Source organism: Gavialis gangeticus, unplaced genomic scaffold (assembly GCF_001723915.1).
Source record: "Gavialis gangeticus isolate Ggan-Ray unplaced genomic scaffold, GavGan_comp1, whole genome shotgun sequence".
In the NCBI taxonomy this organism is placed as follows: domain Eukaryota; kingdom Metazoa; phylum Chordata; order Crocodylia; family Gavialidae; genus Gavialis; species Gavialis gangeticus.
Genome location: NW_017729022.1, coordinates 166,835,583 through 166,848,987, shown reverse-complemented (window position 1 = coordinate 166,848,987; position 13,405 = coordinate 166,835,583). Strand labels below are relative to the sequence as shown.

The 13,405-nt window shown below is 42.5% G+C and overlaps 1 protein-coding gene across 1 annotated transcript in view; it reads left to right on the top strand.

The window, feature by feature from the left end:
• The window catches only part of GPATCH2 (G-patch domain containing 2), a 284,090-nt gene that overhangs the window by 31,982 nt on the left and 238,703 nt on the right, over positions 1-13,405 (top strand). The window contains exon 2 of the mRNA XM_019516462.1: positions 9,321-10,034. Coding sequence (XP_019372007.1) covers positions 9,337-10,034 — 698 coding nt within the window. The 5' untranslated portion in view covers positions 9,321-9,336. The remainder of the gene's footprint in view (positions 1-9,320; positions 10,035-13,405) is intronic.

The following is a 13,405-nucleotide window of genomic DNA, read 5'->3' as shown; positions in this document are numbered from 1 at the left end:
GCTGTGTTGCATTGGGTTCAGTGAAAAGATTAATATACAAAGAGAAAGAGTACTTGATTAATTGCCAGAGGACATGAGACTCATAAAACCTGACATTCTGTGGGAATTGAATGCCTTACTGCCCTCTGCCTCCTGAAAGTCATGAATGTCTAAATATGTTCACTTCATACAGGTTTTCTCTTGTAACTGTGTGCCATCAGAGAAATTGTACTTGATGGCGATAGATATTTGAGGGAGAGAAGGCTGTTTCAGGAATGTTAATGAAATGTGGACTCCTCTTTTTTGAGACTTGAAACATTAATATTAAAGGAGTAATTAGAAGAACTGTGAAGACTCAAAACTTTAATGAGAAAATGTTAAAAAATGTGGTTCTTACTTGGTTTTATAGAGTTCATAGATTCATAAATACTGGGGTCAGAAGGGACCTCAAAGGATCATCGAGTCCAGCCCCCTGCCAGTGGCAGGAAAAAATGCTGGGGTCATGTGACCCCAGCCAGGTGTTTGTCCTTTCTCTTCTTGAAGACCCCCATGGTAGGTGAGAGCACCACCTCCCTTGGAAGGCCATTCAAGATTCTGGCATCCTTTACTGTGAAGAAGTTCTTTCTGATGTCCAACCTAAACCTACTCTCCATCAGCTTGTGACTGTTGTTTCTGGTTATTCCAAGGGGTGCTCTGGTAAACGGAGCATCTCCTGTTCCCTGCTGCCCCACAGTGAATTTGTATACTGCCACAAGATCCTCCCTTAGCCTTCTGTTGCAGAGGCTGAAAAGGTCCAGGGCCCTCAGCCTTTCCTCATAAGGCCTTCCCTGCAGGCCTCTAACCATACAAGTGGCCCTTCTCTGGACCCTGTCAAGGTTGTCCTTATCCTTCTTGAATTGTGGCTGTCAGAATTAGATGCAGTACTCTAGCTGCGGCCTGACCAGTGCCACATAGAGGGGAAACATCACCTCTCTGAACCTGTTTGTGATGCACCTACTAATGCATGACAAATTAACTCTGCTGTTTGCTTTGTCACATTGATGATGACTCATTCATCTTTGAGTCGACAGCGACTCTGAGATCTCTTTCTGCTGTTGTGCTCCTGAGAGGTCATCCCCCAGCCTATCGGTGTGCTGGTGATTCACTCTCCTTAGGTGCAGCACCTTGCACTTGTCCTTGTTAAACTGCATCCTAATGTTCTCTGCCCACTTCTCTAACCGGTCCAGGTCTGCCTGGATTCAGTTTCTTCCCCTCAGTGTGTTTCCCATCAGTGTGTTTGCTTCGCCCCATAGTTTGGTGTCATCTGTGAACTTGAACAGTGTGCTTTCCACATCCTCATCCAAGTCGCTGATGAAGATATTGAACAGCACCAGCCCAAGGACTGAGCCTTGGGGGACCCCAATACCAACTCATCCACCACCACTCTGGGTACGACCCTGAAGCCAATTTGCCACCCATGTGATTGTGTAATCATCTATGGCACAGCCGTTCAATTTGCTTATAAGAATAGGATGGGAAACTGTCAAAGGCCTTCTTAAAGTCCAAGTAGATGACATCTACCTCGATACCTGCATCTAAACTTTTAGCGACCTGGTAATAGAAAGAAACAAGGTTAGTCAAGTAAAGATCTACCTGCTGTGAACCTGTGCTGGTTGCCCTTCAGCATTATATTACCTGCTGGGCTCCTGGAAATGTGATTCTTGATCATTTTTGCAAGTTGGAATATATTACAGGACCCCACACATCATGGCTACATAGGTACATAATTGATGTATGTGTTATGCATGCTGTTAGCCATCCTGCCTACATTAGCCTGGGGTAAAGGGGTTAATGAGTTCTAATGTAATGCTGTAGAAAAAAGAGAGACAAGACCCTGTGCTGGGAAATGGAGTGGGAAGGTGGGCTGGCTCCTGCTGCATGTTGCAGTCCTGGTCATGCAGCTGGGAACAGCATGCTGCTGGAGCAGCAAGCAGGTGAGTGGGGAGGGGAGTAGTGGGTGTAGGTGGGAAGGAAGAAAAGGAAGTGGCCAGGGAAAGAGATCCATGGCAGGCGGGTAGGAAGTGGCAGTGAGTGGGCAGGCAGAAGCATGGGGCCCACGCTAATGCCCTGTGGCTAGGGCTGGCAGGAGCCCAGGGGAAGGAGGCAGGAGCATGGAGCCTGGGCTGGAAGGGGCCCACACCGCCTCACACCCTCCAGCCCCTCCCCTTCTACACATGCCACAACCCCCCAACTACTCCCCCACACACAGCACCCCACAAACTCCATAGCCGCCCACACCTATCCATTCCCCCACAAACCTCATACACACATACCAATACCCTCCCTCACCCCACACATACCCAGATAGACAAACCTGTACCCACCTACCCATACCCCCATACAATATATAAAAGTAAAACTTCTTTTTAAACCAATATGTAATCACCTGTATGTACACTACACAAACACACAAAATCAGGAGAAAAATATTTTTGAAGTCAAATTAATATATATTGTTTTATTTTTTTATTTTTTGTTTTTATTTTTTAAGGATATAATTTGTTGAAGTGTACCCGTGCATCAGTCCATATTATATCAGCACTGATAAAAGGAAAATTGACATTGGTGTGGAAGAAATCAAACTTCGCGTTGTGTTTGGAATTAGAATTCACGGACTTAGTATGAGTTTATTGGCGACTTCACCATACGATCATAGGGAGGAGATCTAACAGAACTTCCCCCCTCTACAAGTTAACATACCTTTTTATACTTCATATTGTGAAAACAGACACGATTTAAACAAAGCATCCTTGAAAAGAAAGGGGTAAATCGTAACAGTTGCTTGCTCAGCAACGTTTTGTTTTGAAAACTGTTATCACCTTTTTGTTTTTAGGAATTGTGCATGGAGTCATAATATGCAGAAGAGTTATTCTTATTTTAAAACATTTTAAAATATGAAGCAAGACCATTTATTTTTCTTCACGTTTTTTCTTAGTCAATTAGAGGCCTGGATAAATCTATAGTCGGATAGAGGCCTGGATAAATTTATAGTCAAGTTAGAGGGGCCTGGATAAATCTACTTCAGCATTGGTAATTGGTTTTTTTGGCTGATGTGGCTGATAATGTTGCTGATAAATGCTGTGTGCATGTGCACAGCTGCAGCATGCACGCTGCCAGCTCGGCAGCTTGGAAAGCAGCTGTTAAGTCTGTTGTGGGGGAGGACTAGATCGAGGCCTCCGTAATGAGGGAGGGAGTGGGACTGGGGCAGGTGCTGCCCAGCTGGGGTGGGGTGTGGGACAGGGAAGGCATAGGGGCCACGTGCCCCCTGGATGTGTTCACAGGGCAAGGGTGGGATTCCTGCCATGGGCTGGGGTCAGGGCTGGTGCCAGGCTCTTCCTGGCAGGGGTGTTGGGCCACCACTGCTTGGAACAGGTGGTGGCAGTGCTGGGAAGCGGGACTACAGTGAATTTTGAGGTGGCTCTAGCCCCTCCCCAGCTCCACTCTCCGTGCCGCCGCCACCTGCTGGAAGTGCATCTCTGGCCCAACCCCCCCACCAGGAAGAGTCCAGCACCGCTTCTGGCCCCAGCAGGTAGAGGGAGCCCAGCCTCGTCCCACACACAGATCTGGGGGACACATGCCCCCTGTACCTCCCCGGAGGTGCATGCAGTGACGGGAGCTGTGTCCCCTGGATGAGCCACTCATGGCTCTGTTCTGTGCCCCACCCCTGCCCTGCCGGGCGGCCCCAGCCCAGCCCCTTCTTAACTCCCTCCCTCACCACGCAGGTCTCAATTTCCACCCCCTCCCAACAGACCTATCAGCCTGACGCTGTTCTCCAAGCTGCCCGGCTGCCTATCAGCAGTCAGATCAGTATTGGCTGATGTGGCTCGTTAATAATTTGCGATCAGTATCAGCTCAAAACATCTTTATCAGTGCACTCCATATAATTTGGTGTTTTCTGGTTCCAAAATGGCAAACCCCCTAGCCAAAAGGAGTACTTCCAGGGGCAAGGGGAGGGTCTTCTGTTGGCAAAGGTTGGGTTAGAGGGCAAGATGTACAGTTCCAAGAGGCGACCAGGGGGAAGGACACCTGTCAAGGGGCTGGGCTACCTTTGCAACCTTCGACAGCTCACCAAAATCTGGTAAGTGGCCCTCTAGCCAAAATAATTGCCTGCCTCTGTTCTATGTAGATGTCCCTTGACCATCAGATGATATTAGATACCAGGAGGGAAATTAACCAGCAGAATTAGTGGTAGTATAACTATACTGCTGGAGCTGTGTTGGCATATCTCTGTGTGGACACTGTATTTTGTAATAAGTTGATGTGGCTCCCTTAGGAGCTGTGCTAGCACAACAACATGCTGTATCCTACTCCCTGAACCTGGATGGGGTCATGTGTGCATTTGAGAGACACTTCTGGAGTGTTCTCACACCTTTGGGGTTGCCCTTCTGTCCCAAATCCTTCTGTGCTGTCTGCTTCTTGACTGCTGAGAAGACTGAGATGCTCCAAAGGTCACCTTCCTCACCTCTGGCACTTTAGTTTTACCTGCCTCATCTAGCAGAGGGGACTTTGTCATCTATAAGAATCACACCCTTATCCAGTCATGTGCTCCAAAAAGAGGCTTGCCTGTTTTCATTATCCATTATCATTGACGGTAAGTGAGTTATACAAAAACTTTATATAAAAAAGCAAGAACAAGCATAAGATATCTGTAACCATGTGTAGAGAGAGAAAGAAGAAGACGACGTAGTAGAGGGGATACTAGACCAATAACCTTTTTTACCTGGCACCTCTACAGTGTTTCCCTATATACCTAGGAAAACTAGAAACAAAACCTTACTCAACGTAAAGCTTAAATATGATTTCGTATCTGATCATTTACATGCATCCCCCATTGGATTCTCAGGGAGCCCACACTGCATATATCTTCTTGCCCCCTTCCTTTCCCCAAAGGTGCATGCTTACCAAGCTAAAAATCCTTCCTAATCTACTTAAAACCAGGAGAATATTTGCATCCATTCAGGCATGGAGATTTCTAATCCATTTTCCTGAAGATACTGTCTCTGTTTCCATACAGTGAGCAAATAGCCTTTCTGTTTCAATGGTAGGGTTTCTCCTTTTAATATGTAAGTTTGTCATTGTCTGGAAGGGCCTGTTTGTGGGTAAACATACTCCTGTCAGATGTCAATTTTTACAGATTACTGCTTTCCAGCCATTTAGGCTCTGAGCCTCTCCTAGGTGCCAAAGAAATTCATTGTTTGTCACGTGGAAGTTATTATCGTATTGTGCAATCCTGGTCCTATTATAACACATGAGCAACACATTTTATAGCAAATAGCACAGTGCATATAAGCATGGAATAATAAAGCTAAATACAGCTTGGCGCTATCTATTGATAGAGACTACACATGCCGTATCAGTAAAACACCTGCAAGAAACCACATGTGACATCCCACGAATCCCCCAGAACATAGTGAGGTTCATGACACCCACCATAGCTGCTATTTCTGCCAGGCACCTTCCCATATAGAGAAGTCCCAAATAAAGAAAAAACAAAATTGCTTGGTGCGGTGAGACAGAATGAGATGAAGATCAAAGAGCACCTTAAGGTACTTTGTTCTTGATAAGTAGTTTGTTTGTTTTTTAAATTCAGTATAGAACACTGTGCCAGCAACAGGGCATAAATATTTTTTTAAGTGCTGAACTTCATCTACAACTAGTGACATGCTGATTAAAAATAAAATAAAGTTGTAGTCTAAGACTGAGATACAAGTCCTCTTTATCCTCTGTAAACATGGTTTAATACCTTTCCTATCATGTGAGCCTGAAAAAAATACTAAGTTATATCTTAAGTTAAGTGCTATTAAAGAGTTTTTTTCTGGTAATATTAAACTAACTAAACAAGCAGAAACATTTTGCCCCTTTCCCCCCTCCCTTCTTAGTGTACAAAGAGCCAAAAATGTTGGTATGCTGAACACTTTTTTAGATTTCACTTCAAATACTGTGTAAGCTGTGCCAAGTACAAAGTACGGTTTACTGCTACAATTATACCAGTGGCTAAAATTCTTACCATAGGTAAGTTGGGAGAAGAAGTGAAGAGGAAGTTAGAGGGAAAAGAAATAGCTGAATTTCTAAAATGTAAATTTCATATTGCAGTTTTTAAGCAACTATCTTTTATCTAAATAGATTTTATTGAATGCTTTATCTCATCTGAATTTTCAGATGAATAATGTTTTATTTAGCATACTTTTTGTCTTAAATTGATATCCATCAAAATTATTTCTCAAACACAGGGGAAAGGTAGTTTATGGTAACATAAATCTTGTTTAAGAAATTTGCTTAAGCTAATTCTGAAACTTTAAAAAACGAAAACAGTTCAAGTAATTTCTCTTGCAGCTAAAATTAAATATACTGGATTAAATTTGTGTGTGTGTCCTGCTTCCTTTCTACATTAATATTTGGAAATTCCATATTACTTTGCATGGATGACGAGGTTGAACGGTCTTAAACTACTGTGAGACAGTTTCAGGCTGGACATAAGGAAGAATTTCTTTACTGTCTGAGCCCCCAAGGTCTGGAACAGCCTGCCATCGGAGGTGGTTCAAGCACCTACATTGAACACCTTCAAGAGCAAATTGGATGCTTATCTTGCTGGGATCCTATGACCCCAACTGACTTCCTGCCCTTTGGGCAGGCGGCTGGACTCAATAATCTTCCAAGGTCCCTTCCAGCCCTAATGTCTATGAAATCTATAAAATAAAGAATTCAAGAAGTTTAAGGTAGTGGGATTCCAATTTTAGATAGAAAAACCAAGGTACAATGAGGACAAGTGTTGTCCAGTTAGACAACAAATCACTGATAGAATTAGAGAGAGAGAACTCAGGTCTTCTGTCTCTTGTTCATGCCCAGTTACTGGGCCATCCTACTAGGTACCTTTAGGATCAGGGTCTATGGTGAATGAGTGGAGGAATAGGTGTGATGTATGGCTTACCTCTCCCGCTTTGCAACCTCAGTGGTGGTGGTAGTTTTAGAACAAGGCTTAAATATGTGAACCTCTTTTGGACATCTGACTTGTTAAGTTACTGACCATATTTTCACTGCATGTTAACAGCCATAATGTAATAATGAGCAGCAACTCCTCCTGTTAGCACATGAAAAAAGATGCTGACAATATTTTGGTGTGAGAATGTGGTTAGTTTTTGATCGCTTCTCCCAGGTGTTCAGGAATTGCTGTTTGTATATAGTTGTTTTTTTTTAATTAAGTTTGCAGTGCATATGGATGAACTTATTTAAATATACTGGGTAACAAATATGCTAAATGGTAGTGAGAGGACATGAGCTTTAGGCTATAGTAAAATTCTTGCTTCCTGACTACACAGTGCGTCTCTGTTTTAGATATCCTGATTTCTTTTCTGGTCAGATCCTAGTAGACAACTTTGCCTTGAATCTTATAGAATTTGGAGAGTGGTCTCTGTCAACTAAATCACATTCTGTTGACTCAGTATTTTAAAATATATAAAGAGACAAAATTTAGTAAGACAGAACTGGTCACTATTTTTTTAATATATATTTCTTTTAAAAATATAACAACAAGGTTGTCATAAAATGATTATCTCTTGATGCTCCCTAAATGCCAAAATGGAGCTGAGGCATTATTTCTGTAAGGGATATACAATACTGGTTTATTCTGAAATCTTCTGTTCCTTGGGCTCACCCCCCACCCCACACACACACACCCTCTAAGAATTAGGCCTCCTCTACACATAAAGTAAAGGCGCAATGGGCTCTAATGCACAACCACACAATCATACCTCCTCCATGCCACATGTGCACAGCAAGAGGCATGATTGTGGGACCATGCATTAGATCCTATCTCACCTTATTGCTGGTACAGAGGGGAGCTCAATTCCAGGCTTCCCTTAAACCACTAAGAAGCAAGCTCTCACATCTGGGACCCCCCTCAGGGGCTTCTAGCAGCTGGTGTGCTCCATGCACCCCCGGGCCTTTAGGATTGTGGCTGCCATGATTTTGCAGGCTCAGGAGTGTGTGAAAGCCCTGGGCCTGGTTGATCATGGTGGCCGACCCTGCTTCATGCACTCCTGAGCCTGCTTCATGCACCCCCAAGCCTAGGAGACTGCAGCAGCTGCAGGGTCAGGGCTTTCATGTGCCCTCAGGATAGTTCAGTGACGACATATAGGGGGTGCACAGGGGTGCATGTGCACCCCCTGAGAGCGCTGGAGCACCCCCTTGCAGCCAGCACTCCCTGCTTAGGTGACAGGTGGGGGGAGAGGGGAGGCAGGAGTGCCTGTGCCCCCCCCCCCGTGAGTGCCATCTGGAGAGTGGGGGCACCAGGAGGAGTGCTGCTGGCACTTCCAGGTGCCCTGCTTGTGCTTCTTGGCCGGTCAGGGGAGGCACATGCTGCCCCTGATTCAGGAGGTACCAGTTGCCCATGGGGTAGCTGTGCCTCCCAACTGCTGAAATCCAGTTAGATCCCAGCTCCCAGCATCCTCAGCTGTGGGGATGTGGGTCCCCATGCTGCCGGGGCCCAGAGCTGGCAACCACTGGAACTGAGTTGCAGTTGCAGGACTCATGGCCCTGACTGGACAAGGCACACCCATGTGTCTAGAAGCTCCATCAGCTAATGGGGCTCCCAGCCACAGGACCCTGCTACAGGTGCAAATTAAACCTCAGTAGCAACCAACTATAAAGTTAGTACACATTTTCGAGGTCTAACTTTATAGTTGGTTAGAGCTTTTTATGGCATAATAAGTACTTTGCATGTGTAGCTCATCTCCAAGTAATTGCTCAGTTAACCAGTTAATTTTGTGATCCCTGTAATGTCTAGAGTGGGGCTTAGTGTATCATCTTAACTTTTAGGTAGTATCAACAGACAATTATATTTTGACAATTTTTACCCTAATGGCAACTTCTAAACTGCTCCATAATATACACTGTTCAGTTTCCTACTCTGTATATTTAGAGTATGTTCACTTGGCTACAGTTATATTGACAAGTTATAACCTGTTTTCACACCAGCAGACTAAACCCCTGATAATGAGGCAGTAATTTTACTTTTAAACAATATTAATAGGACCACAAAAATATAAATTTCTGTTGTCATTAAGATGGAAATTGGTTGAGAGAGAGAGGGGTGAGAGACCTAATACACCTGGCAAAAAATATATAAAATTAGCTGTTTTTTATCTTTCAATTGCTTTATAAAACCTGGCATTAAAAGTAGCTTTCAGTGACTCTAGTATTAACCTATAAAATAGGTTATTGAATTTGATACATATCACTTTTTCACTGTTCAAAAGCAGTAATCATTTATTTATTTATTTTATTCTTTCCCTCTGCAAATGTAGGCATTTCAGTAAGACTATGGAGGAGCTAGTTCATGATCTGGTCTCAGCATTGGAGGAAAGTTCAGAACAAGCCAGAGGAGGTTTTGCTGATACTGGAGATCATTCTCGTAGCGTGTCTTGTCTTCTAAAACGTCAGGCAAGAAAAAGGAGGGGTCGGAAAAGACGTTCATTTACCACCCATCATCCTTGGGAGACTGGTCACTGTTTAAGTGAAGGTTCTGATTCAAGTCCAGAAGAACTGAGTAAAGACTACAGAGAGAATCATGCTAATAAGAAAGACCACAGTGACTCTGATGACCAGCTGTTGGTTGCTAAACGGAGGCCTTCTTCAAACTTAAATAATGTTAGAGGCAAAAGACCTCTATGGCATGAATCGGATCTGGCTATGGACAGTTTAGGAAACAGAACCTTGCGTAGGAGGAGAAAAGTGAAACGCATGGCAATAGATCCACCACCAGAAGTTGCAAGTACGCTGACATTGACCCAGCAGCAGGATAACATCAGGGATCAAGAAATGGACAGTGACAACAGATTTTACCAACATCAAGAGTTTGCCAAGAGCAAAGTGAAAAAAAGAAAAATAGCTGCAACTAGACAAGGACCAGAAATCTTGGATGAAGGAGTAGTCATAGAAAATGAAGAAGTGAACCAGGCAAATAAAGAAAAAATGGAGTATGAAGAGCAAAAGGGCTCAGATGAGAACATGAGTGACAGGTTGTGTGTTATCTTTCTTTTGTACCGAATGAAAGTTTTTGGTTTTATTTTTCTTCACAGTGAAGGTATTGGCAAGTTTTGATTCCTTTATTCCAGATGTTTTAAAATACAATCTATAACAATCGTTTTTTTAATCAGTAAATTCTAGGAGTCTTTCCTTACCCAGTAATACTACTTCAGATGTTGTACAGTGTCAGGTTACTTGGTTGTTGAAATACCATGCAAGGGGAAGCCTGATAAGTGACAGGATAGCAACAAAACAAATACTTCAAGGGAAAATCCCTACAAATCACTTCAGAATTAAGGAAATTGAGTTGATCATTGTTTTTATCTTAGGTATGTCAACTAGTGACAGTTTTCAGTCAGTTTCATGCAAGGTAATTGATTAGCTCAGATTTTCTAACTTCTAGGTACTGGTACTATGGTTGGTTTTGCTATACATCAGAAGGTTATCAGTGTTTAGATGCACCAGTTACACAGTCTGTGCCTGTGTGTCATGGGCATAAAAAGTCTGCAGGTTGCTGAGAGTACACATCATTTATGAAATGCAAAAACCAATTTACAGTTCAGAAACACCTGAGCTTGCCATTAGAAAAATGGGGGAATGATGACCTTCTGGCAGTGCGCCTCATCCATCCATTCCAGACAGCAGGCACGCCACAATGGTAATTGTTTCCAAAGTACTATTTTGACAACAGAGAAAGGTGTAAGTCATTTTTCCGCAACATACAAGTGATGTTACCTGCAGGGTCTGATGAGCCCGATCATGTGCATAAGATTTTGAATGCATAAATATCAGCAGGGAAACTCCTATTAAAACATAAGTTCTGGCCAGTCTCGTGGCTTGACAGCAACAACATTCCCACTTGGTAGTAGCTGTCTTATCTTTTGAAGTGCGTTGATTTTTTTTTGTGCTTATTAGGCACTCAGTTTAAATGCAGATATCACATACATACATAGATGTTTGCCAAGGGGAAGATGATAACTTATTTATTCAATAACTGAAGTATTGTTAAATGACTAACTCCAGTTATTGAATAATTGTGAAGGGGAAAAAAGTACTATATACTTTTGTGGTCTGTTTCCTAAGAACTGTTGACAGTTTAAATTGCCATATGAATCCCAAGTCACATATTTATAGAAAAGAATTCTCCCTCCCCCCTATTATCTTTAAAATTGCACTGGACCAGAAGCAGTCCTTACTGGGCCCTTTGTGATTGAAATTCATTCAGGGTTCACTATCTCTGGCCTGTTCGCTTGTCAACTGTTATGGTCTTGAATTTTAACTGTCATTTTAAAATGCCTTAAAATGTACCATGCAAAGGTACAAATACTACAAGGATAGGGTTACCATACATTCGGGTTTTCCCAGATATGTCCTGTTTTTGGGTCCTCCCATCTCCATCCGAGGGTTGTTTTTTTTTAAATATCAGCAAATGTCCGGGCAGTGAGGGAAAGTGATTGGAGGCATGGGAGGCAGGTAAAAGAGAGTGTGTGTGCATGTGTGTGTGCGCGCATGGCACTAAGGCTGCAGCAGGGCAGGGGGGTGGGGGGAAGGGGACTGTGGGTTGAGAGTGAGGAGTGTCAGTAGGGACAGGGGTGCTGCAGGTTGGGGCACCAGCATGGTCTGGGGGGAGGATACTGTAAGTCAAGAGTACAGGGGCAGCAATAGGGCTGTGGCTTGGGAGTGAGGGGCAAAGGCCGGACATGGGCATATCACTGCCCCCCCGCCCTACTTCATTCTGCTGTTTTCTTCTGGGTTGTGTGCCAAACGGCAGGATTCAGAGTGTGGGTGTAGGGGAAATATATTTTTTTAAATGTTGCTGCAAAACCACAATATTTATCAAAGGTGTTAAGATGTATCACCTGAACTGCTTTTACCTCACACTTTCAATTTAATTAAATTTGGTGTTGTGGCATAGACTAGAAGCCCTGTGCCCTGGCACTATTTTCCTAAACCTTCAGCAAAACTTTGACTTAAAAAGACTTCAGCTGCTAGCAGGCATCTTTCCCTTGCCCTCCCTTTTCCCACCCTCCAACCCCTTCTCTCCACTCCTTCCACTTGGTTTAATTAAAAGTCCTAGCTTCTAGCAAAATATAGTATTCCTCAAAAGTATTATCACTGCTTGGCTCCACCACCTTATCCCACTGGAGGAACAAGTAGTAGTAAGTTTCTGCTACTAGCATGTAATAGCAGATAAAAATATCACCCTAAAACTCTATGAGATGTAAAATAGTGAATTACTTAAAACACCTTGGGTTAGATTCATTTAGGGAAATGAAATGCAGAATAAAAAAGCACAGGGTAAATGAAAATGAGTACCTGTATGTTTGTATCTACACAGTGCTTTGAAAAGTCTCTTAATAAATTCTAACCTAACTCTCAGCAGCAAAGATTTTTTTTTTAATCAATCCAAATACGTAAACCTAAAAAAGGAGTAAAATTCCTCAGCTTTTTAAGCTGTAATCAGATAGGCCCCGGTTAGGTTTAAAGTATTTTTTAACATAATATTTTTGCTGCATTACTTAAACTGCACAGTTAAAATTTTAAATCAGAAAATAAAGAAAATATAACTAATGATCGCTAGACTTTTAACTGTAAGCCTTTAATACTTCAGCAATGGGGCAGTGGTAGAAGAAAGAACCCTCTAGCTTTTAAAATGTCAGTGTTTAAATGATTCCACTGAGGCTGCTCACTGATGATTAGGGTTTAGGGAGTCAGCTTTGTTTGTTGCCTCATAATAGTTGTCTATAAGGTTGACTTTTAAAGAATCACTAAAAATAAATAATAACAAAATACATGTGTCATACTTTGCTTCATTGATATATATTACAGCAATGAAGGCTTTACAGTGCAGGAGATGTCTTGCCAAGCATTTTGCCTGCTTGCTTTATTCTGTAGCAATATCAGGAATACTAACATCCTCCTTCCCCCTCTTCCCCCCCACCTTTTTTTCCCTCCTGGTTGTTTTTGTTGGAGATGATTTTGGGAAGTGGGAATGTGAATTGTAAGCTCTTGCACATTAACTGAAGGAAGTAAGGGATGCCAAATCTTAGCCACTGACTTCCTTTCTCTATGTGTTTAATTAGGCATTTGTGTGATCATGATAAACTAGTTCAATGGAAATCTCTTCCTTTCTTAATTGCTTACTTGTAGAGTTTTGTGATGCCATAATTTCATTTTAATTTCAAAGACCATAATCTTCCAAGGTTCACATCTAGAATTCATAGAAAAGCCTTGTACTCCTGAATAAACTCCAACTTTCTTTATGACACAAAGTAAATAAAAAAGCATGGCTAGCATGCAACTTCTGTTGTGATGACAAGCTAGCTTTTATTAAAAAAAAAAAAAAAAAAAAAAAAAAAAAAAA